Source organism: Hypanus sabinus, chromosome 12 (assembly GCF_030144855.1).
Source record: "Hypanus sabinus isolate sHypSab1 chromosome 12, sHypSab1.hap1, whole genome shotgun sequence".
In the NCBI taxonomy this organism is placed as follows: domain Eukaryota; kingdom Metazoa; phylum Chordata; class Chondrichthyes; order Myliobatiformes; family Dasyatidae; genus Hypanus; species Hypanus sabinus.
In genome coordinates this window covers 37,046,909-37,073,911 of record NC_082717.1, presented here as the reverse complement: position 1 = coordinate 37,073,911, position 27,003 = coordinate 37,046,909, and the positions used below count along the sequence as shown (strand labels likewise).

Sequence of the window (27,003 nt, the reverse complement as noted above, 5' to 3'; positions counted from 1 at the left end):
GCCTAGTGGTACGTACTTTTAAGCTTCTGTGCCTTCCGCACAACAGGAGGGAGGGGGAGAGGTAGAAGAGAAAATGTTGGAAGTCTGACCATAATCTGTCTTATTTTCTGATATCTCTGCCTGTGGAGGTATTCAGACAATGAATTTGTGCATGTCAAAAGCACAGGCACTAAAATTCAAATGTTACCATCATGGCTGATAGCATCCTCTGCTGCACCATTCCTCAGAGAATTTCAGTGAAAATTTCTGCTCCCATTCATTCTACAATAAACCTGTGTTTTACTCAATCCAGTTTTGCAAGTTGGCAAAGTCTCTCCGTGGCAACTGGAAGTCTTATCTTGCTGGTCTTATATTCTAATCACACAGGCCAGAAAAGTCTTGGCTTGCATTCCGATATTGGATTATTTTCCAAATGTATTGAAATAGAAAAGACTTGGCGGACTTTTAAGTGAGTTCTTCTTTAAAGTAACCTTCACACAAGGTGCGTTATTATAGTTATTATTAGTACCATGCAGCTCAGTATTAAACAGGTGCTCAAATATCATATATATCAAATAAAAAAACAAGGGTCCTTGTAGAGTACGTGCTGAGAAATTAAAAATTGCAAACAAAATCACCAAAGAAGTAGTAAGCTGAAACATACAATAATTTCCTCACAATGGTGATGGTAACAAAGCCAAAATTAGGTTTATTATGTTCAAATCCATCAAGACCAATGATGTACAGATAGCATTTTTATTTTATGTGATCAGTGATTATTTCAGGAGCAAAATCTGGCAAGAAGAAAACTATAAGAGAATTTTATCAACTTAAAATGTTGATCAGATTTCAATTTATTACGAACGTTGGTGGAAACTGTGCCATCAGGTTAACCTGTAATGGGGATGCTTACACATTATTGATTTTAGTTACTGATTTTCTATTTTAAGTTAAAGCGATCTGACAGAAAATAATTCAGTAAGCCACAAATATTGAAATGGTCACAAAATTAGAAAGATGTTAAATTAGTGCAGTTTCTTCCAAATTTCTGCAATTATGTTCAAAACTTTTCATAACTGGAATAATTGACTTTTTTCCCCAATCTGTACTGTTTCAGCCACACAGTCTCAACAGTGGTTTTCCTGGGGACCTCCAAATATGCAATGTAGACTTTGTGCTTCATGTTGGACATACTGGAAGAAATATGGTGGTCTAAAGATGCCTACTCGAACAGAAGCAGAGAAAATGTCGCCACCACATGATGTTTCGGTAACAAGCTAAAACCTCTGAATTTCCTAAATTATGCTGATTCTTTTGATTAGCTATCGACACTGTCAATGGACCAGTTTATTCTGGACTTTATTTCTACCATCAAGTTATTATTATTGTTCTTATCACCTGTAAGTTTAATAAAGCAATGTTTTCTCTAATACAAAATTAAACCATAATCATAGTACTGTAAGCTCCCTTTGACCTTGGAATGCAAAGGCACTTAATTTTTCTCTCACTTGCTTAAAAGTAAAATATTGGATATAAGATGGCCCAATAGTTCATGGCAAAATTACCTTGTAATCTTTCTGTTGTTTAAAAGAACGCTCTCTTCAAAGTATGCTAGGGTTGACAAAGTTAATGTTCAGCTTAATTTTAAATATGAATATGTTATTACATCAGAGTAAGGTTGTCATTACCAATATATAACAAATATGCACAAGTATGTTACAATATTGACACATGCTATTTAAAAATATAAATTGATCAAGTTCATCAAGAATGAATCTTGAAAGTGAAGTGAAATCCATTATAAAAGGATTTTTGACATCAGTCCATGGGGTGACTAGTGTGCATCATCTCTGTTGCCTCAAAAAGGATATTTTTGTGTAAATTCAGGTGTTGAACAGATCCAACTTTACTAGTTTAATTTAAATTGTAACCATCTTATTTTTCTAAATGTAATGAGTTCACTTACTGAATGCTTTCCTTCTCTATATTTTAAAAAGGAGCCACGTGTAAGAGGCATCTTTCGTCATGGTCAACCAGGGCATGGTGTACCAATGCATATCGATAGTCCAAAGTCTACGTTGAAGACACGACAGTCTTTCTTTCTGCAGACAACACGTCTTACAAAACTTGCCAGACATGTTTGCAGAGATATTTTGCAGCTGAAACAGGCAGCAAGGAGACCATTTGTTCCAATTAACTGTGCTGCCATTAAGGCAGAATGTAAGAACTTTTTAAATTCTTAGCTTTGATTTTTCCATGCTTTTTCACCATTCCCTGTCCCACTGTTTGCAATAAATGAACTTATGACTTTACATTATTTATTTGTGTGGATTTTTTTTTTGAATTTGCTCAAAAGCCGCCTGTAGCTGTTTGTGTTGTTGTGTGAGCAACTTCAAGGAAGACTGTCTGCTTCAAAATTTTAAAAATATTTGTCAAAGTGTGTAATTTATATTGCAATTAAAATAAATGTGCAGTCATTTTTATTTTATAATGCTTTTATTTTATAATAATGTAAATAAGTGATTTGAATATTCAAAAAGTTAATTGGTACTTTTAAGCCCCATAATATGTAAACAAATAAATGAAGTTTTAATGCGTCTGTAATATAGGTGGCATTCAAGTAGTCATTGCCTTAAGATAAAACATGAATTATTGAAAATATATTTTGACTTACAACAGTTATACATTCCCCTAAATTATACTCTTCTCTCTAGTTCTAGTTCTGATTTGATCATAAAGCTTTTGAATAAGAATAAAATTTACTCATCAACCAGGATGATTGCAAAATAGATACATTTAGCAGACAATCTTTCTTTAAGTTGGCTGTATTGTGCTTCACATCTGCTGCTTTAGATGCAATCAAACTATCCTGGGCAATATGTGAGATTTTCAAAATACAATTTGATTCTATAAAGCCAAAGGATAAAATTCAAAACAGTGACATAAATTAGAAGCCTGGTAAATATATAGCTGTAGGCAGAAAAACAAATCATTTTCAAAATGCTTGTCATGCTTTTACGTCATTTTTTTCCACAAATAGTGCTGAATATTCAGCAATTAATATTCAGCATACTTTGCAAGATGAAAATTATGATAGAAGCCTTAAGTAAAGAGTGAGCTTACTGCAGTAGAGCTTCCTACAAAATGCTTTCAGTTTCCATTCTCAATCAAAATTGCCTGTTACTTCAATGTGTAAATGGCACCTGGGTGATAACCTATTATGTTATTGATATGATTGTCACCTTTTGCAGCTGCACTTTTGTTTATTGTTCTTCATTTGTGCCTGTAGTAAATCATGTTATTCTTTTAAAATGGTGCATGCAATTTCTAATAATACATAATCACAATCATCTTTGTAAATGTCCCGCATTGTGTAAAACCACTGATTGACAACATGCTGTTATTCCAATGCAGAGATTGCTTAATTGGCAATTTATGAAAAATAGAACTGGAAGATGGGACATGCAAGTAATTATTCTGAACAAGCTGACATTTTGTAATACCACAGTGAATACAAATTAATTCAGCAATATCTGAAATATGCTTTCAGTACTAGAGGAAAGTTGAGGACAGATTTCCTGAATATAATGAACTCTTCAGGAGTTAGACTATCACTGAAAATGTGCTGATACATGAAAATGAATGGTTTAATTGGACTTTAAAAGTGCAAGATGTCAGCAGTTATTCAGTATATTTTGTTTAAAAGATGGTAATGGTGTAACTTATCTGTTATCTTACTTTTTCCAAATTGACGAGGTAAGTAGAGATTGAGTATACAAAAGAATCAACTTCTTGTGAGATTTATTAAGATCAAACTTTGTTGCCAATTATGTTTGAGAAATGTCAGTTTCTTAATGCCCAGAAAGGATCAGAAAGAGATGTTAAAACAGAATAGTTCCATTTTCCACTCTGCTTTGGGCAAACCCTCATATTGAAGTGCAGTGGGTGTTAGAGGTAGATGAGTCAACCCTCTTGACAAAGACTCTGAGAGGGATTGCCATCCAGATGTACTGCTTTGTCACTCAACTGTAAGACGGTGTCAACAAATGCAATTATTTGATTTGTAACCTGCAATGGACATTAGACTTGTTGAAGGAATACACATCTGATGTTAGAATGGACGCATTTTCCTTTCCCCCTGGTCTTTACATTTCAAACAACACACATTATTTGATTTATAGTATTTTCGAGCATTTAATAATATAATTGATAAACATAATATGGCAGCCCAGGAAAACCATTTGGTAACATAATTTTAAGTTGTAAAATTAAAGTGTGCATTGTGTAAGGAAAACTTTTATTTATTTAGGAGTGATGTACAATGTTGGAATAAGCTGAATGTTTTCTGCTGACAGCAACCTCTTCGAATGAAATGTGTCTGTTGTTCCCTGTGTACATCTCAGGAATGGCTTTCTTGCTGAAATAATACATTTACCAACCTACTTTTTTAATAAATGCAAGATAATAAAATGGTGTATTACTGCTGGAGAATAATATCTTGAAAATAAATATAGCAATATTTTGTTTGGATAGCAAATAAGAGCACACAGAATTTATTTGTTCAGAGCAAAATAACCAAAGGGCTATTTTATATTAAGGTTTTTTGTTTTAAAATAAAATAATCTAAGGCAAAATTGCAGAGTTGATTAAATAGCTAATTATTCTTGCTATATTTTGCCATTTTTTTTGCATAAAAAGTGAATTATATGACCAGGCCTTTGGTCTTGTTTGTCCAGATAATAGAATAGTTACTTTGAAACACACATTGATATAAATTCTACCTAGCACCTTCTCATTTAGTCATTTATTTTCTCTACTCCTGTTGCATGTTATAAAAAGGACATTATAGATACTTTGAGAAACGTCTAGAAATTTTTCTTTAAGTCTTACACAGATGTGATATTTTCCCTATTAGAAAGCTGCAGTGACATTGTTCTTCGTGAAGCATTGGTTGCTTGAAAATATAAGTTCAGGTTGCTCGAAAGCGCAGAAGTTGGGGACTTGGTCCAATCTGGTTTGAATGGCAATGTTTGTACTGCAGCTTGATTATTCAAGGAGGCCACCACTTATAGTACTTATGCTCACCTTTTTAATTTACTTGCATTCTTTCAAGTACACTCTGTTTTCAACTATTCAGCTCTCGCGCTCCCCTCACCAGAAACATTCGAGTCCTCTCACTCATTAATTGTCTGATCCATCTCACAATCAGCATTCTTCTTCAACTACCTTACACTTGCTAACATTTACCACCATCTGATCCTCATTCTGATCTTTCCTTTTCATCATAGTCCTCTCCCCCATTGCATCTCCCAGACCCAGCATCAATTATTTCCTTCATCAGCTCCACACCTGTGCACAATCGAATGGTTTTTCCATGCACAAATTCTTGGCCATCTGGTGCTAATGAATTTTTAAACCTAAATGGCAGTTGACGTAACGTGCAACAACTGATTATTTCGCTTTTTTAGGGTTTTATGAATTTTCTAACTTAATATTTTTGTTTGTATTTTGACTGATACTGTAAGAACATGAAGAGGGCATATTTTCAAATTTGTACAGATTTGTTAGTTGTTTATGCCCTAAGGACACTAAAATATGGTGGTCTACATTTTGCTACTGATCATGAATGAACACCAGTCACTCTCCTTTAGTATCCTCTCAAATCCTTCCTTTGGAGGATATATTTGTGTGATCAGGGTAGTAATTGTTTCTCATTAACCAGTGTGGTCATTGATACCAGGCAGAAAACTCATCCCTATTAAAGGAAATTGATTTTCGAGACAGCACAGTGAACTGACAGTGATGTAACGTGTTTAGTGTCGCCATCCAGGGATGAATGTCAAGGCAATGTAGTATCAACTCCTGAGTACAAGTGAGAATATTACATGTCACATCTAGGACAGAATGAAAGGGAACAATGGTCTGAATGGACAAAGAAAAGAGATAATAGGATCTTTACATTAGGAATAAGATGCTGCATAAGTTTTAAGTTTCAATATCAAAGGAATTGATTGTCAGTAATTAAAGCTTATTATATTAATCTCCACCTGAAGTAAAATGGAAAGATCTGAAACTTTTTCTGGCACATTGAGTGACAATATACAGATCCTCCCCAGGCTACTTCTGTGCAGCCTGTACACATGAGCAAGCATTTAGGAGACCAGCAAGATGGAATTCCTGACGGCTGTGGGGCTGCATTGCATCTTCTATCATGTGGGATCAGTTTATGGCAATATCTGAGTGGTTGAATTAAGTACTCTGGGTTTACTACATGTTGTCTTTGGTTGTCCTGTGTGTTTTTATTTAATATATTGCTGGGTGGTATTTCTGACTTTGGAGCTGCTCAGGTTACCGACAGTTCCTAGGAATGGAGTCCTACTGTAACTTGTGGAGGACCTGTACTATGTAAGTACTGCAACTTCATACGCACTGTTCATCTCACTGCAATGACACAGGGAAGTGCTACAGTATAGTGAGCTATTGGAAGAACATGCCAATTCAGATCGCTAATTCGTGTTGACAGCATTTAACCACGGAAGTTCTTGGTAGCATCATGTTAATTGTCTTCCAAAATATTGAATACAATAGACAATTCTAAAGGAAGCATTCATGGGGTAGACAAAATGAAATATCCCCCCCCCCCCCCCCCCACAGTATTATGACTACTTTCCCTTCTTCTGTATTTGGTTCACTTGATGAATTTTAATGTAATTCGTATTTTAAGGCACTATTGCTGTCTGCAATGGAAAGAGAGCTTAGAATGAGGTAAAGGGTGTTAAAATATTACTGATGTCCTGTATATCATACAGAACTCTTGAATGCTGCCTGTTCTACAGTTGCTGGTTACATAGTTATTAAATAATGAAAGCACATTTACCTAAAATGATATAATAATACTCCCAAGATTTTGGTGTGAAGAACTCTAATACTTCCGATGAGCCATTTGGATGTTAAAAATAAGTGCAACTTACTCAGATTATGTACATTGAATAAACTAGGTATTGATTGAATTGAAATAAGATGCAGCTTTAGAGAAGGATTTATTATAAAGGAGAGAAGAAAATTCAGAATTAGTTATAGTAACCTGGGTAATTAAAGATTTAACTCTAGTATAGCTAGCATTATGCAAAGAAAAAGACGTGCCTTTTTCTGGACTGAAGTATAATAACTCCCGTTTCTGGATAGTGTTGCATCAATCAGAAAATTTGGCAAAGTGATGACTGTCTCCAGTCACCTTGTAACCCTAATGTGATTTCCTCGTGAGGGCTGCATGAGGTGTTTTTATCCATGCCTGATCCTGTTAGCAGATCTAATAAAGGTCAGGGCCATGGCACCATACACCGAATGAAGAAGACTGGATAGAGAGAGAAGGCATCTCTAACTGGGAAGATTTCTGACTCCTGTCAATAGAAATGGCCATTATATTTAACTCCTTGTAATTATTGTAAGAATTCACAATTAAGTTGGATCTTGTAATTACACATAAGTGCACCAGGTAAAATTTGAAAAGTAAGATTTTTTGACAGATTTACATGCAGGCTTATGTAAAGTTTTGGAGTCTTCGTTAGTAATGTATATGGTGCTTAAAGAATCATGTCCTCGGACAAGAACTTAAAAAGAAAACTAGCAATATGGTGAATTTGCCATGCTATTCAAGGGACTATTGGACCAAAACGTACTTGCAGCCTGTAGGAGCTGCAAGAACTATTAGAGCAGGTTAATGGTCCTTAGGACCCCTAAAGCAGTAAGTTATGTATTTGGCAGAAGATGTCATCTGATGAACATCCTCGATTTGTTTCTTGACATTATAGATTAATTACTTGATTTAGACGACTCTCCATGAGTGTGAACTTCCACGTGAAGGAATTTCTACTTATTAGAAGAACATTGTTGTTATTCAAACGTTGGGCATGCCAAAGTGTTAGCCAAGTTTCAAGTCATCAATTTTATCATCATAGGTAGATGTATGGTGAGGTACAGGTACAACAAAGGAATTGGCCAAGTGTATCCCCATTTCATCTGTGTTATTGTTAAGCCTGTTTGGCATCATGGGAATACTTCCGTCCAGGTGAAAATTTTGTGATTCTTGTGCCTGAAATCGAATGCATACTTTAGATTGCATTAAAGGTACTAGTAATGATAATGACCTGGCCACTGGATTTTAAAAAAACGCATATTCCTTTGAACAGACGGGTAGGGCACTTAAATAAAAACTGCAAGTTCATAGAAATACAAAATAAAATGCTTTTTTTGACAAATCTGTATTCCTTCCTGGTAATAATTTGTCGCAACAACATTCATTCTTATGCAGGTTGGATTTGTAAGCACACGTTGGACGTTTCTATATTGCCTTTCGTAGTAATTTTACCACTGGTTAAAAATGCTATATTTTAAAAAAGGCCTTTAGTCTTAACCTGAATCTATAACTACAATATGCAGGTAACAAAGGTGGTAACAAGCTTGATTTTTTCATAGTTAAATATCACCAATTGCTGCACGTTGAATGTTTTTCAGAATTTTTAACTTGGAGTTTAGATTTTGCATTTGATACCACTTCTTTGGTTAAGTATTTGATTGTACAGGAAATGGGAAGTTAATTAAATAATTCTACTTGAAAAATGCCGTTGTCATGTCTGTTACTGACAGCTGTTACATGCGCATTAGATGTTTCCTGTTCTGCCTACAGGTGCTGCTAGGTTTCCAGATGCAGCGAAAAGGCCACTGAATATCAAAGAGCCATTGAGGAAGCCTCTGGCAAGTGTTATCAAGTATCTAGGTGGGTGTTAATAATTTTAGGACAATACTAAGAAATGCAGCTTCATTGATATGTAATAAAATATATCTGAATTGAATATGTATATTATTGAATAAACAGAGCACAAGGAGCACAGGAGGTTTATCCTTTTCAAGAAAGGATAAATTGTCAGTAGCAAAATATTGCATTCGCAATGGCCATAGCATTGACTTCGACGGCTGTGCCACACTAATAGCTTTTGGGACCACCTGGTAAAGGAAGCAATTGAAGTAAATGTAGAGGAAAATAACTTCAACTAAGACAACTCACTCTACGTAGGAACTGGAATTTGATTGTAAAAAAGGTGAGACAACAGAAACCTGATTGGATGAGGACTAACCAATCAAGAGGGATGGACGACAGGAGGATATATACCACCAGGCTAGATATGCCTAGGCATCATGCCTGATACAGATGGCAGAGTTTGACGTTGAAACATTGGTTAAAATCAATACCTGTACCCAGCTGGAAGCCCAAGAAGAGTTCATTTGTCACATACTAGATCCTTTCTCATGTATATTCATTCTTGTATTTTCTCATTTTACTATTGGGGAAATGATAACATACTAGTCAACAGAGTACTTAGACATTTAAAGCAAAACTTTTAGCACAACAGGTTTAGGGATACCACAAATCTGGTCTTATTTTCCACTTCCTTTGAAGTTCAAAGTTAATTTATTATCTAAGTAAATATATGTTACCATATACAACCTTGAGATTCTTTTTCTTTGCAGGTATCTACAGGAAAAAAAGAAATAAAATAGAATTTGCAAAAAAAAAACTTCACTAAAATAGACAAAGACTGACAAATGACTAATGTGCAAAAGAAAACAAGCTATGTAAATAACTAATACTGCAAACTTAAGATGTAAAGAGTCCTTGAGAGTGCATCTGTTAATCATAGAAGCAGTTCTTAATAGTGCTGATTGAAGTTATGCACACCAGTTCAGGAGCCTGATGGTTCAAGGGTAATGACTGTTCCTGATCTTGGTAGGACCTAAGGCTTCTGCACCTCCTGCTAATTTGTAGTAGCAAGAAGAGGGCACTTGGCCCCACTTCTCCCTCTCCCAAAGAGTTAAAGTTATTAATGTATTCATTCTCTGTGGGGAAATTTTTGTTTTATGAATGTATTTTTTGCACATGTAACAAATATGACTGGATATGCATTATATTAAAAGGATAGGCAAGTAGGCAGAGAGGATGGAGTAGGTTGGTAAAAAGATATTTAAATCAATCCTTAGAAAGGTGATATATGAGCTGATGATGTAAAAACTTTATTGGTAATGTGTAAAAATCTACTAGGGTAAACAGACCCAATGGGAGTTATATATAGTCCTCCAAATAGCCATAATGTGGGGTACAAATTACAAAGTAGATAGAAATGGCTGTAAAAAGAGCAATGTTACAATAATCCCTTGGGATTTAAATATGCAGGTAGATTGGGAAAATTAGGTTGGTGCTAGATCCCAAGAGAGGGAATTTGAAGAATGCCTACCAGATAACTTGTTAGAGCAGCTTGAAGTCGAGCCCACTATGAAATCAGCTGATCTGGTTGGGTGTTGTGTAATGAGCCAGATTTGATTAGGGACTTTAAGGTAAAGGTACTCTTAGGAGGCAGTGATCATAATATGATAGAATTCACCCTGCAGTTTGAGAGGGAGAAGCTAAAGTCAAATGTATCAGTATTACAATGGAGTAAAGAGAATTACAGAGGCATGAAAGGGGACCTGGCCAAAGTTGATTGGAAGGGGACATTAGTGGGGATGACAGCAGAATAGCAGTGGCTGGAGTTTCTGGGACCAGTTTGGAAGGTGTAAGATAGGTGCATCACAAAAATGAAGAACTATTTTAAAGGCAGGATGATGCAATCGTGACTGACAAGGGAAGTCAAATACAGCATAAAGGAAAAGAGAAGAGTCTATAATATTACAAAAATTATTGGGAAATTAAAGGATTGAGAAGCTTTTATGAACCAATAGAAGGGAAATAAAAAGCCATAAGGAGAGAAAAGATGAAATATAAGGTTTTCTAGCCAAGAATGTAAAATAGAAAATTAAAAGTTTCTTAGATATATAAGTAGTAAGGTAAAGTATAAAGTAAGGTATATAAAGCAGAGGTAAGAGTGGATATTGGACTGATAGGAAACAGCCCTGGAAAAGTGGTAATGGGGACAAAGAGATGGCATATGAACTTAATACTTATTTTGCATCAGTCTTCACTGTGGAAGACGCTTGCAGTGTGCCAGAAATGTGAGAGCATCAAGGACCAGAAGTGTGTGTAGTTGCTATTACTAAGGAGAAGGTGCTTGGGGGATGAAAAAACAGCTGGACCAGATGGGCAATGCTCCAGCGTTCTGAAAAGAGGTTGCTGAAGAAATTGTGGAGGCATTAGGAGTGAATCTAGAATCACTAGATTCTGTAATAGTTCTAGAGAACTGAAAAATTGCAAATGCAACTCCACTCTTTAAAAAGGGAAGGAGGGCGATGAAAGGAAACTATAGGCCAATTCGCTTGACTTCAGTGGTTGGGGGGTTGTTAATAATCCATTATTCACGATGAGATTTCAGGTACTTGGAGTCACCTGATAATATAGGACAAAGTCAGCGTGGTTTCCAAAATGGGAAATCTGTTGGAATTCTTTTAGGAAGTAACAAACAATATAGACAAAGGAGAGATGGTGAATGTTGTTTAGTTAGGTTTGCCTTTGACAAGGTGACATACGTAATGCTGCTAAACAATTAAGAGCCCATGGTTTTACAGGAAGTATACGAGCATGGATAGAAGAGTGGCTGACTGGCAGGAGGCAAAGAGTGGGAATAAAGGGAGTCTTTTCTAGTTGGCTGTTGGTGACTATTGGTGGTTTGCAGGGGTTGGTGTTGGAAACATTTCTTTTCACGTTATATGCCACTGATTTGGATGATGGAATTGATGGCTTTGTGGTCCAGTTTGCAGACAATATGAAGATAGGTGGAGAACAGGTAGTGTTAAGGAAGCAGGGAGACTGCAGAAGGACTGAGACAGATTAGAATAGGCAAAGAAGTGGTTGATGGAATAAAGTAGAGGGAAGTGTATGATCATGCATTCTGGTAGAAGGAATAAAGGCATAGACTATTTTCTAAACTGGGAGAAAATTCAGAAATCAGAGGTGCAAAAGGACTTGGCCTTTCTTGTGCAGAGTTCCCTAAAGGTTAACTTGCCAGTTGAGTGAGTGGTAAGGAAGGCACATGCAACGTTAGCATACATCTCAGGGGGACTAGAATATAAAATAAGAATGTAATGTTGGGGATTTACAATACATTGGTCAGACCACATTTGGAGTATGAGCAGTTTTGGGCCATTTATCCAAAATAAAAAGGTGTGCTCGTATTGGAGAGGTTCCATTGTCATTCCATGGCAATGATTCTAGGAATGAAATGGTTAACATACAGAGGACTATTTGATAGCTCAAGGCCTGTACTCAGTGGATGTGGAGAGGATGTTTCCTATAGTGGGGGTGTCTAGGAACAGAGGGCAGAGCTTCACAATAGAGGGACATCCATTCAGAACAGAGTTGGGGAGGAATTTCTTTAGCCAGAGGGTGGGGAAACTGTGGAATTCATTGCCTCAGAGGCTATGCAGGAGAAGTCATTGTTTACATTTAAAGCAGAGTTTGATTCTTGATTAATCAGAGCGTCAAAGGTTACAGCAGAATGGGTTGAGAGGGCTAATAAATCAGCCATGATGGAAAGGTGGGCAGACTCAATGAGCCGAATGGCCTAATTCTGGTCCAATGTCATGGTCTTATGGACTGCAATGCCAAGAATAGAAACCTTTAGAAAAAAAGAATACTGTATTGACATTCATCCTCAAGCCAAAAATATATTTGTCATTTAGTTCTGTTCACTATATCTTTATCATTCATTCAGAAATTTCACAATTTAAATAAGTTCAAATAAGAATTCCCTTTGACAGGGTACAAGCAATAAAATTGTTTCTATTATCTATTACCTTATAGAGTTGGAGTAAGTTGAGCTTATTTTATTGGGCAAGTGTTTTGGTATTTAAATCGAAGTTTTCATGTACTGTATAGTTGCCAAAGGCATGTCAAAAAACTATAATTGCGTAATAGTTGAGGGTGAGTTTGGCATAATCTAAATGGGATTCCAGTAGACATTAAGAATGATCTCTGACTCAAACTATCCACTGTTCCCTCCTCCCACATACATTGTCTGACTGACCAAGTTTCTCTAGCATTTCTTTTCTTTCCTTTTTTTTAATATTTATTTGTTATGTTTTTTCTCTCTTTTTCTTTTCCCCTCTCCCTTCCCTCTTCTTTCATACTCACTCTGGCCTCTCTTCTCCTCAACTGCCTACAATCAATCCCTGGTGTACACTCCCCACCCCCTCATACTTTCTCCTGTGGTCCACTCTGCTCTCATGACAGGTTCATTCTTCAGTCCTTTACCTTTCCTACCACATGACTTCACCTATCACCTTCTAGCTTGTCCTCCTTCCCATCCTCCCCTCACCAATTTACTCTGACATCTCCCCCTTTTTCCAGTATGCATTTAAAGATCCTTAATATCTTCAACCTTTAGTTGAGGATAAATGAATTTGGTGTAATCTAAATGTGCTCATGGTGGGGGACAGTAAGAGCACATTCGACTTACAACTTCATTTAGGGTAACAATAAATCTACAGAAAAATCCACCTTGGTGAACAGTAACAAACGGTAAATTAGATGTAAGAAGAATTTTGAATTAAGGGAGAGAGTTAGCAAGGTGGAGAGGTATATAGGAAAGTGTTTGAATGTAGGGGCCTGGAAGAGTGAGGAATATACAACTGTGGAGATGTGGGGTGGGCGGTGTGGTGGTGTGTGACTGGACAAAACAAACAAAGTAAGTGCTCTGCAATACCAGCAACATCAGTGGTGGGTCATTTCTTTTCACGGGAGAGCAGGTTTAAAGATATATCCAATTGATATGTAAAATATTTTCTGTGTCAAATACTCAGATTAGATTGAACAAAAATCCCTAAATTAAGTTGAACTCTCAGAAGCACATTCCACGTGCAGCATATCAATATGATCTATGCAATTACTTAGGAGAGTAGGAAATTGTGATGGGGACAAATCGATAGTAGGAATAATCACAGTTGCCATGATGTGTTAGAGTAATAGCAGTATGAGAATAGGAGCTTAATAATGTCAATAGACATTGGAAATTGAAAACACACTATTTTTATCCATTTTGTGATAATCTTCCTTTGCAGTAGTTTTCCTCATCCTTATTGCTTGTTGTTCCCAAAACCATTCATTCCACTTTCCTTTTATTGCGTACTGATAAATGCAACATGATTTCCACATCAATTATAATCTTTGACAATGCACTCAATAACTCATTTCTCCTGTTCTCCCTGCTTGTAGGTCTTGTCACCCCTGTAAATATTCTGGATCTTCTGCTAACAGCCTTAGCTCACGAGGTACTTACCCTCAGAACATGCTTTTTGGCCCCCAGTGTGATCTTGGGTTGCATTGGGAGGCCAATTTAAGCTGATCAGAAAAGACCAGTATTTGGCAGAGACTCTCTTAGTGTATCAGGTCAACTCTGCCTCCACCATGGGTTTGACAGCCAGTGAGCCTTTGCCACCAAGCTGTCACTGAATGACTGGAAGGTGGGGAGAAAGATCATTAGGAAGTTAAAGAAAGATCAATACTAAATTCTAATCTACCTGGTGTAGGCTGAACAGGTAGATCTCCCGGCCTCAAAGCTTGGCAGTCTGGGCCACTGAACTCCAAGCTGTTGGACTGTGTGGCTGGCTCTAGGCCGTGCCCAGGAATCTTGAGATTATGCTCTGTTAAATATATATGAGTCAATTGACCCAAACAGATCTGCTAACTTCTCAATGGAAGACTGGGCTGAAATATTCCTACCTATGCAGTACCAATTCTTTAATTTTAATCACCTCTCTAATGCCCCACTTTAATCATAACAATTCTTATTTTTGAACCTTTCCCAACCAAGCAAGGTGAATGGTAATCTTTCTCTTCATCCTGTATCATATTGTATTGATTAATCCCTATGGTATTCTGCCAGTTTTATTTTGCATAGATTCCCCTAGCTTCTCTTTGCTTAAAAGTGTAAAGACCTTGTTTATCCTCAGAATATATTTTTTGGGACAAAATACTATAAATCGAATCTGATATCTGTAAAGAAAAATGTTGAGGATGGTGTTAAAGCAGGATCTAGATGTTAGATTTTGTTTCTGCAGGTTACATAAGGCTTGAAGCATAGGAGGTGCCATGGATCTGAAGAAAAATGGAAATTATTATAACTGACATTGTTTTAGATAGAAAAGTCAGCAAAGTTGAAATTGACCTTCAAAGTGTTTGAGAGAATTTGTACAAGTATGATCATATGTGTAAAGGTCTTTGCATTTGCCTAAACTGAACATATCATAGGCATTTGAATGCATTATTTTGAAAGAGATCTGGTTTATGCACAGACATTCATTACAGTGCTAAAATTTTCTGCTGTGCATCCTTTGTAGGAGATAATGCAACTCAAACTGAGATTGAGGCAGAACAATACTTTAAAAAATAAATATTTGTAGGGCTATGAACAGACTGCAGGGGAATGAAACAACTACATTGCTTCTGCATGGGGCCAATATGGACTTAATAAGTTGGAAAAAGTTGCTCCTATGTTAATTGTACTTTTATTAGAACCATCTAACCAGGAAACAAAAGCAGTTTATAAAATATGTTTCTGTTAATTGGACTTTTTGTTGCTCTTTCAATTCTTCTTGTTGCCTGATTATATTTTACATTGTCTTTTAACTTACAGAAGTGCATCCTGCTGTAAAGCCAAAGGTGTTCAGAACTGTACCAAGCATCACTTCTGGGAACTCAAGTCAATCACCAAAACGGCTATTTACGATTCAAAACCACGGCTCTCCAACTATTCTAGGAAAACGAAGCTACACCCAGCAAAATGGTGTGGATGGTTAGTTTAATGACACAGTTTAATATGATATTGTAAAATTATACAACCTAACAAGTGACAAATACAATATCTTATTTCTGAATTGTTGTCTGCTCCCATTTCCTCAGTTTTATGGAGGATTTGATAGTTTTAATTATTTATAGTTGCAGCATGGTATCAGGCCCTTCCAGTCCAATGCAGACTCTTTCAGCCCAATGAGCTAATTAAACCCATGTGACCAATTAACCAACTAACCCACATGGTTAGGAGGAGGAGACCAGAGCACCCAGAGGAAATCCTTGTGGCCATGAGGAAATCATTATAAGAACGTAAACATTTACAATTCTAACTAGCTACAGCAGAATTGTGCAGTACCTCAAGCCTACTGCATCATCATGCTGATCCTTTACACTGTCATGTCCCCTTAGAGCCTTGTGTGATCACTTGTCACTCTAATGAACTCAAAGATGGGTCCAAATGAGTAATGGGCTACGGTCCTGGACATCATTTTAATGTTATGTTTCGGGAAATCCATTGTAAAATACTTCGTATGAAAAGTGCTCTATAAATAGTAGTAGTAATCAAATTATAATAATTAGCCTGCTGGATTACTTTGAATGAGATTTAGTCTTTGAATAAATTTCTTGTAATTATCATTTTATAATTAAATGGAAATTCCTCCCACTTCTACTAGAATAGCAGACCTATGGTTCATTATTGCACATGGAACAACTTGCGTGCTTTCAAAGTTGCCATTTTAATACTGGTAATAAAATAAACTGAAACTCATCACCTTAACAAGTTTTGTAGGAGAAACTGCAATTTAGAGTTCTTACTCTAGTATGATAGTCTCTGAGGTCGTAATGTTATTTCATTGCAGTTTCCTTGCAGCATACATTTGAAAGATTGGTGAACATAAGAAATAGGAGCAGGAGTAGGCCATCTGGCCCATCAAGCCTGCTCTGTCATTCAATAAGATCATGGCTGATCTGGCCTTGGATTCATCTCCACCTACTTACCTTTTCTCCATAACCCTTAATTGCCCTACAATGCAAAAAATTTATTCAACCTTGTCTTAAATATATTTACTGAGGTTTACTCCACTGCTTCATTGGGCACAGAATTCCACAGATTCACCACCCTCTGGGAAAAGCAGTTTCTCCTCACCTCTGTCCTAAATCTGCACCCCCAAATCTTGAGCCTATGTCCCTTTGTTTTAGTCTCACCTATCAGTGGAAACAGCTTTCCTGCCTCTATCTTATCTATTCCTCTCATAATTTTATCTGTTTCTATAAGATCTCCTCTGAATTCCAGCAAGTATAGACCCAGGCAATTCAATCTCTCCTCATACTCTAACCCCGTCATCTCCGGAATCAACCTGGTGAACCACATCTGCACTGCCTCCAAAGCCAGTATATCCTTCCTGAAGTAAGGAGACCAGAACTGAGTGCAGTACTCCAAGTGCAGCCTCACCAATATCTGGTACAGTTGCAGCATAACCTCCCTGTTCTTAAATTCAATCCCTCTAGCAATGAAGGCCAACATTCCATTTGCATTCTTGATAGACTGCTGCACCTGCAAACCAACCTTTTGTGATTCAAGCACAAGCACTCCCAAGTCCTTATGCACAGCAGCATGCTGCAGTTTTTTACCATTTAAATAATAATGTGATCTTCAATTTTTCCTTCCTAAGTGGATGACCTCACAATTACCAACATCATACTCCATCTGTCAGACCCTTGCCCACTCACTTAACCTATCTATATCTCTCTGCAGACTCTGCATCTTCTGCACAATTTTGCTTTTCCACTCAATTTAGTGTCATCAGCAAACTTTGATACACTACACTCGGTCCCCTCTTTCAGATCGTTAATGTATATCGTGAACAATTATGGGCCCAGCACCAACTCCTGCGGTACACCACTCACCACTGACTGTCAACCAGAGTAACACCCATGTATCCCAGTTCTCTGCTTTCTATTAGTTAACCAACCATCTACCCATAGCTAAAACATCACGCCCAACTCTATGCATCCTTACCTTATGGATAAGTCTTTTATGCAGCACTTTATCGAACACCTTCTGGCAATCCCAAGTAAGTAATGTCCATCTGTTCCCCTCTGTCCACTGTGCTTGTTATAGCTTCAAAGAACTCCAGTAAGTTTGTTAAACAGGACCTGCCTATAATATTTTTTGAATGGATATATGCACCACTAGAAGCGACCTGCTGGAACGATCTGAAGTTGAATGAGTTATTTGGTGTCTAGGGTAATCTTGGCGTTTGGCTGTCTGTTTCTGTACAAGGATTATACTGTTTGAAGAGTCATCCAGTTCCACTGGAAAGTGTGCATGTTGAATGAGAAACTGAGTTGATTTGGTAAGGTAAAATATGTTAAAATAATATTCTATTACTATTGCAATATTTGTATATGTTTTCTTCACATATCTGGGATGACACCTTCTATTAGATAGCATAGCATTTGATCCTGTACATGGGACTTACTCCTGTAGAAACAAGACTAAGCATTGAATTTGGAAGTGGTAGCTTCTCCAGCCTACTACAGATCACTGGCTTAATACTTCTTTCCGGGGAAGAACAAATTTCTAGGGCCTAGGTATGTTGTTCATGTACATCTACATAAGTTAGCCTTAGAAATTCTTTGAGTTTAAAAATTGCCAAGTTTTTGAATAAAATATGCACCTGTAAAAATGTAATGTGATACACATGTCTAACAAAGGACTTTTGATTGAAATGTTTAAATGAGTTCCTCTTACCACACATCTTTAGTTTGTGCATTTTCATTTTCTGTGGCTAGCTGAAAGTCGGTCCCTCTACAACCACTCTCATTCATTTGGCTGAACTTGTCCTCATATTGAACAACTTCCTTTAAATGTAATTCATTTTACCCAGATTGTGATAATGGGAACTTTTGTAGGTACAATCTATGCTTCTCAATTCTTGAAAATCGTAGGACTGTGTTTCAGTCCTACCCAACACCTTCCTCAACCCGTTTGCTGTTGCACTGATGACTGTGCTGGTGTTGTTTCCTGTACTTATGCAAAACTTGAAAATTACAATATGTTGCTGACAATTCTTAAATAGCTCTTATTCTGAAATTTCTCTTCCCCTTCTGGACTTCTCTGTCTGTATCTCAGGGGATGGGTTAATATCCAATATCCATTACAGGCCCACTGACTCATGGAACTGTCGCAGATGTTAATTCCATGCACACAATTTCCTTTAAAGACTTTATTTCATTCTACATGTTCTTCCATGTCTAGCCTGCTGACAAGAACTTAAATTTCCTTTCCTCATCAATCATAGTTGACAAAATTTGTATCAGAACTAGTCTGTTTTGTTGAAAAATAAATATTCCTTCTGCTTTCTTTCTCCATAAATACTGCTTTTTCACATCCTTTCTTGACATTTTTCACTTCCCCTAACCCATTGACAAGATTCCTTCCTGAACTGGCAAACTCCAGCCTAACTCAACCAGTAATGCTTCCTTTATCCTATCCACTTCTTCCCTTGATTTCTCTGTAACTTATAACAAACGTCTTTATCCACTTCCCAGTTCTAATGAAGGATCTTCAGGTTAAATGATGACCTGTGTTTCTCTTTCCATATATCATACCTAACCTGCAGAGTTTATCCAACATCTTCTGTCTTTGGTTTGAGAATATTTGTTCATCTCCAGCCAAAAGAGCTTTGATTAAGTGTCTGGTTTTAAATTCATCCATTTGTTTCTGATTTGACATATGTAAATAGACCACACTTCCATCATGGAACTGACCATGGTGCCTGTTTTCTCTAAACATATATTCCTGTGCTCATTTAATCAGTCTTGGCCATCATGACAAATTTTCCAAGTCCCCCCCAGGTTACAGATGAATGAAATTACTTCAATATAATGTGTAAAGAATCTGAATCGGGTTTATTATCATTGACGTATGTCATGAAATTTGTTTTTTTGTCGCAGCAATACAGTGCAATATTTTAAAATTTCTATAAATTACAATAAGGATATGTAAAAAGAAAGTACAAAAAGAAAAGCAAAAGTATGAGGTACTGTTCTTTGACTGTTCAGAAATCTGATAACAGAAGGGAAGTTCTGACCACTCAAACTAATTTTGTGTGATTTAGAACTGGCAAAAATATACAATTTTTGTTAATTCAGAAGCTGTAACTAACTGCAAATAATGTGAAGTTCTTATAAATGATTTTTATTTGTTATTATCAGGGAATGTGAAAAAGCGACTTTTGACGCCTTATAGGGGTAAGATGCCACAATGTTAATGTATTTCTAGTTGGTGTGAGTGACACGATTATTTACAAATAGAGAGATTATTTTCTGTGTATGCTTTTTGCACTAATACTGTTATGAATTCCAAACAAGTTGGATGATATTGCATGCCTGAGCATGCAAGTGATGCCTGGGTTTTTCATGAAGTGGTCTAGAACAGGCATGGGCAAACTACGGCCCACGGGCCATATGCGGTCCGTTAAACTTTTTAATCCGGCCCGCAGAACTTGATGAAATTATATTAATAAACCTTGTTAACGGTTTTCCCCCGCAACTCTGGCGTTTTCCCAATAGATGACGCATTCTATATACATTTGTGGCGACCCATTTCCTGGCACATCCGAACCGGCTCACAATTAGCCAGCGTTCCGGCTACGGGAGATAGCCTGCGGGGATTTGCGAGCACAGAGCTTTGGAGCCTCTGCGCAGGGGGGCAGGTTGAGGGAGGCTTAAAAGTTAGGCTGGGGATTTCGAATAAAGTTTTTTTTTTCGACTGCAGTTACCGACTCCGTGTCGTAATTTTAGCGCTGCATGTAGCACACCGCTACACATTGACCTTTGTTGAGGTGCAGCGTATTACTCCACATTTGCGCTTTACTCTTTGTTCGGCTCGACCTATTTGTGTGAACAGGCGTTCAGCGTCATGAACATCAACAAAGCCAGCCACAGATCCAAGTTAACTGACCAACATCTCAGATCCATCCTGAGAATCGCCACAACCAAACTAAATCCAGACTTTGATGCGCTGGCTAAAAAGGGAGACCAACAACACTGTTCCCACTGAAATTAAAAATAAGTTTATTCATTGTGTTATGTAAAAAATGCATTTGAAAATATTTTTTTCAATACGCCTTACATGTTACATGTCATTTCTGTTAAATGATGGACATGAGTAGTGCGCAGGTGCACGTACATTCTCAAAATAAAAAATGCGCTCCAGATCAAATAACGCGCTCCGCATACTGGCTGGTCGTTGTTGAGTTTTGGCACAGGGGACAATTGAATAAGAAGGAGCAGGACAAGTAGACCTGCATCTCCTATCATTTTTGAAATAAAGACAGTCAGGAGGAGAGTGATGATGATAATATCTTGAAGGGTAACAATTTTCAGTGCTTTAAAATAATAACTGTTACTATTTAAAAAGCTGTATTTTATTCATTTAATTTTCAGTGTTTTAAAAGTCATTTCAATAAATAGCTAAATACCATGGGACTTCAAAGACAGATATTTTGTTGTAATGCATTTGTTCATTTTCAATTGAAATTAAAGCACATGTTTTCTACATATCCCATGATATTTTATTTTCTCTTATGAGGTGTATTACCAAAACACTCCGTCCATCTGCTCCTGGTCCGGCCCCCCTGTCAAATTTTAGAACCCTTTGTGGCCCTCAAGTCAAAAAGTTTGCCCACCCCTGGTCTAGAAAGAGATTTCTTCCTCTTACAACATGAATATTCACATTTAACTCTCTTTTGCTCATAGCTCGTTCAAAGGAATCATCAAAATTTACATATTCTCTAAATGTTGATTAAATGTTTTGAAGTTGCCCCACTGATATGGAATATAAAAGAGAAACATCCCATCTGCTGCCGATTTAAATAAAAGAATTGCAGCTACACCTATAACATCTAACACTTTGGTGTAAGAGATCTTTATCAATCTTTAAAGAGGATTTATTGCAAACAAATTTTATTCATTAAAATCATACCTAGAATAGAAAAATGGTCATTTTACCAAGACAAAAATCAAAGGCAAACAGTAATGATCAAGTAAAGTAAAAAATAAGTAAAGTGGTCAGAAAATAAGACTAGAGCAGCAAACCCTTAAATATCCTACTGATAAACCCATGTAATCCCATAAACAATCCATGTTTACATATAAATACTGTAGTTCTGTAACGTGTTGCTTCAATCAAATTTTCTGATAGAAAACTGCTGTATTCTCTACTCTGGCAATCCCTATTATTTCAATTTCAATGTTTCTTTTCAAATGGGCCAAGAAATAACAGATGAAACTTAAGTCACAAGTGTATTTTGGTTGGTTAAAGCAGGACAGGACTTGAACATACATTGTAGAGTTGGGGAATGTTGTAGAACAGAGAGGCCTGGGGTTAGAAATACATAGTTCCTTAACAGTAGTGACACAGACAGACAGATTGGTGAAGAAGGCAATTGGCATGCTTGTCTTCAATGAGTAGAGCAAGTCAACAGAAATCAATTGCTACTCAGACAAACCAGCTTGGCGGTGATAGTTGGCTCCCAGATTTAAAATTGCAAGGATGGTTGGAGACTATATTTATCTTTGCACAGAACTATCAACATTGAGAATGTCATAAACATGATGTAAGGCAGCTAATACTTAATCCATAAAGTCAGAGGCTTTTCCTCAGGGTTGAAATGGCTAGCACGAGAGGGCATAGTTTTAAAGTGCTTGGAAGTAGGCATAGAGATTTCAGGGGTAGGTTTTTTTTAGGCAGAGAGTGGTGGATGCGTGGAATGGGCTGCCGGTGGCAGCAGTGGTGGCAGAAATGATAGGGTCATTTAAGAGACTCCTGGATGGGTACATGGAGCTTAGAAAAATAGAGGTCTATGGGTAAAGCCTAGGTAGTTCTAAGGTAGGGCCATTTTCGGCACAGCTTTGTGGGCCAAAGGGCCTCTATTGTGCTGTACGTTTTCTATGTTTCTATAAAGGAAACTTCCTAGTCTTGATGGTTATAACACCAAGAATATTTGGAATCTGCACGCTTTCTTTGAGTTTGAGGAGCAGGTTTTAAATCTGATAGATTATTCAAACAGATGGTGAATATTTGAATACATTGTACCAGTGAGGTCAATATACATTGCAATTTCATTGCAAAATGTTTTTTGCTGTGCATGGTGTTGAAAAGGCATTCCATAAGGTACCACGTCAAGGGGTATGGCACAAGAGGCCAACACCAAGCATGGAATGGGGATCAGCCAGCTAACAGAATTCTACATCTGGATAAACAGATCCTATTTAAGACTAGTTATCAGTAACTATTGGGATACAGGAGGAATCAGTAACTATCAGGATATAGGAGGGATTGTATTTAAATGAACTACAGAACAATGATGACAGGAAACCTGTGTGTGGAAAGTTTTTAAAAGTGGAAAAGCCATCACGCTGGGGCAGTTCCACTCTCAGCTTCTGCAGTGATTCACCCTTAGCAAAATAAATTGTTAAACTTATTGTCCAAGTTCAACCTAATGGTTCAGGTATAACTTTACAATCATACTATGTTATCTTCTGTTGACCAAGTTAATTCCCATAGAGCTATCAGTTAATAAGCAACACTGTAACAGCTAATGTTTCAGTTTAAGTGTAATCATGCATTAACAGCCTATACACAATCCTTCTGATATGCTAAACAGTAAGACTCAATGAAGAAATGTCTGTAAAATTCACAGTCTATGTAAAATTGCTTAAAAGAATCTACATTATTAACCTATATTGAAGGAAAGGATCACACTGAGATTAAGTGAGTCTTGCTGTTTTGCCTACGTACTTTCGGATAACTTCTGACTTCTTTGGCAAAGTTGTTGTACTTTCAATCCCAGATTCCCTAGTTATATAGAAAGTGGTAATTGAATCCAATAGATAACAATTATTTTGTCTGAATATTTCTTACAGTAGGTTAACAGGAATTAGGCTCTATATTTGATACACAATTTTAAAAAGTACTTTAGGGTTCTTTTTAGGCTTAACCTGATTCTGAATTGTAGTTGAGGGCAGGAATCCACAGTGCATGGGAAAGACAAGAATGCATTTGTCAGTATCAAAAACAGTAAGTGGTGTGTCATTGTCAGTTTGAACACTTGAGAAAACAATGGGCTAGTAAAATGTTGTGAAATTAACTTTCTGTTTAATAAACCTGACACAGACTTTTGATAAGATTTAACTGGAATGTGGTGAAAATTGTCACATATGAATGGTTGCAATTGTTATTAAAATTTTGCATGATTAGAGCATAAACTTAATTTGAACATGTTCGTTTTTCAGATATTGCAAGTCATACACAAGGAACTTTAATAGTAAGTTTCATCTTTTCTTTCTAATACTGAAAAATTGTTTTAATCAAAGAAAATGGTTGTTTTGATTCATTTAATTATAACGAATGCAACTAAAATTTTAAGAATATAGATAGAACACCTCTTATCTAAAATGGTTGGGTCCAGAAGTGTTTTGGATTTGAGATATTTTTGGATTTTGAAATACTTGCATCTATATGATGACATACTTTTGGGGATGGGACCCAAGTCTAAACACGAAATCCATTTACATTACATAGCCAGTTTATGCATATACCCTGATAGTAGTTTTACATAATACTTTTAATAATTTTGTGAATGAAACAATACTGTGTACATTGAATCATCAGAAAGGTAAGCTATTACCACTTCAGCTACCCAGCTGGACAGTCAGTTGCTGTTTTGTATCACCATCATTCTGGACTCTGAGTTTTTGTGGTACCAGTAAGCAGCCTTTGTCTTACACTGGTTCATAACACGTATGTGTAGATGCTGCCGTTCAGCATGTTAGATTTCCATCAGTGACGATCTTGGCAAATGCATCAATGAATTTCTCTGTTCCTTCATGATCAGCTGACACTTTATCACCACAAATCTTAAAAAATTTAATGTCATCCCTTTTCTTAAATTTCTGCAGCCAGCCTACTGAATATTCATGCTTACCTTCAATTTTCAGTTTGTCTTGATAGATCTTCGCTTGTTTCATGATCAGCAATCCTTTAAGCGGCATATGTTTATTCTGACGCTGACAAATCCACTCTTTCAATGCATGGTCGAAATCTTCATTTTTCACTTTATCTGGTGTTTTTCTATTTTTCATTAACTTCTGTTCATTATATATGTGAGGTTACTTCTCAGAACTGTCTGGAGCGCTAAACTTGTGCATCACCTAGTAAGGTTTCCAGATACTTGTGGAATTTTCCATTTACAATGTTATGTCAGTGCTCAAAAAAAAATTAGAATTTCGGATTTTGGTATTTCGCTTTAACCTGCATAAGTTATCACATTAGGTCTGTCAGAAGGTTGAAAAGCGTCTGCTGATTTGCCATGATAACTGCCTTCCAGGTGTGCCCTACTTTCTTCTTTGGATTAGAGAATGTACCAGATTCCAGGTGGTTGGCTTCCTAACGTTTGTTTCCATAATTTAATGAGCTAAATTTAGAAGCACGCTCACGTTCAGCTGAGGTCAAGTTAAACTCTGAAGGAAAGGGCCTTCCTGCTTTCTGTTGGGGGTACGATGGTTTAAAAATGCTCAGATTGTAATTTAATTATAGGCAAATCCTACATTAAAAGAAACTAGAAATGATACCATTGGTTGATTCACCCATTCATTTAGCTTCTCATTCAGATGAATGATGTATACAATCTTATTGCTCTTATTACACCTGAGTGAAGGAGAGGAAACACAGCTACGCCTTACTGGAAGCAAACAAATCTACCAACTATTCTATTCTATTCTATTAATCACACTTCTTCCGAATAATGATCACTACAATCAATAGCCTGGAACATCCCTATCAGAGTTGTGCTTTTGAACCGTCTGTAAGACCTGGCATTTTTGCGGTGTCAACTGACGTTTCGAAGGTGCAGTTAGGTAGTGGGTACTGGTCAAATTGAGGTGGTGGGACCACAGCCTGAGAGCAAGGAACTAGCCGATGTTGACCATTGCTGAGCTGGATTGGAGCCAAATCGGAGCAGCAGAGCCTGAACCTGAGAGCGAGGAGCAAGCCAATATTTAGTCAACTTAAGCATGGACTAGATTGAAAATGTTGGGTTATGGACCAGATCCAGGTGGCAGGGCTTGGGTATGAAGACAAGGAACAGTCTGAAGTTTGGCCATTGCTGGAGCGAATTTGGGGCTGAATCAAAGTGGCGGAGCCCAAGTTCAGGAGTGGGGAATGAGCTGATGTTTGGCTGATTTAAGTATCAGGACAGGTTGAAAAAGTTGGCTTGTCAGGGTGGGAGGCAAGGGACAGGCTGGCTGTTTCATGATGTTTATTCATCTTTGTACTGAACTGAAGTTGTGACCTGCAACTAATGGGCTCCTGGACTGGGTGCAGCGATGAGCTGGCTTCGTGGCTGTGGACTCACTTTCATGAACTTTAGTTTTAAATGTTACTTTTATTGTGTGCATGATTTGTTCTTTTTTCGCACATTGGGTGTTTGACTGTCTTTTAATGGGTTCACTTTGGTTTCTTTGTCTGCCAAGAAGATGAATCTCAAGGTTGTATATAGTTATACATACTTTGATCATAAATGTGCTTTGAACTTTAGGATTATAATGTGAAGGGAACAATTAAGTCGAGTTAAAGGCAGTGAATTTGGCATTTTCAATTTTAAATTATGCTTGTCTTTAATGGGAATGTTTTGATAAATAAACTGTTGGTTGAGTAAACATTTTGCACTGTGAAAAATTCTGACAGATTCTTTCCCCATCAAAGAGATTAGCTAAATGATTATTTAATTTGATTACAAATTAATGAAGCAAATGCTTTGCTTCTGGCATAATTAACTTAATGATTTTTTTTGGGCTGGTCTGGATAAAATAACATGACCTTAAGTACCTGCACATTTTAATAGCAAATATTGTTTTATAAAATGCACTTACTATTTGTTTTTTTTTTGCTTCTACTAAGCTGAGAGTAAGCATGTTTCTCAGTACAAAGTCCTGTTTAAAAAGCACATGCACAGCTAAGAAACCAACCTTATAATGTTTTCTATTTTCAGTGGGGAGTTCAGTGGAACCCAGGAGAGTAAAGTTAAACTGAAATAAATCTTATTATTACCACTACACTAATTACACCATTAACACAAGAGATTCTGCGAAAGCTGGAAACCTTGAGCAACACCCACAAAATGCTGGAGGAACTCAGTAAGTCAGACAGCATCAATGGAGGAGAATAAACTCATGATATT

At 36.9% G+C, this 27,003-nt stretch overlaps 1 protein-coding gene across 5 annotated transcripts in view; it reads left to right on the top strand.

The window, feature by feature from the left end:
- The window catches only part of mta3 (metastasis associated 1 family, member 3), a 192,208-nt gene that overhangs the window by 128,108 nt on the left and 37,097 nt on the right, over positions 1–27,003 (top strand). For 3 of the 5 annotated variants that reach the window (XM_059985758.1, XM_059985761.1, XM_059985760.1), the window contains exons 13-18: positions 1,097–1,248; positions 1,977–2,199; positions 8,666–8,755; positions 15,597–15,755; positions 19,976–20,011; positions 24,059–24,090. In XM_059985758.1, coding sequence (XP_059841741.1) covers positions 1,097–1,248; positions 1,977–2,199; positions 8,666–8,755; positions 15,597–15,755; positions 19,976–20,011; positions 24,059–24,090 — 692 coding nt within the window. The remainder of the gene's footprint in view (positions 1–1,096; positions 1,249–1,976; positions 2,200–8,665; positions 8,756–15,596; positions 15,756–19,975; positions 20,012–24,058; positions 24,091–27,003) is intronic. The other 2 variants (XM_059985759.1, XM_059985762.1) reach the window with 2 other exon arrangements.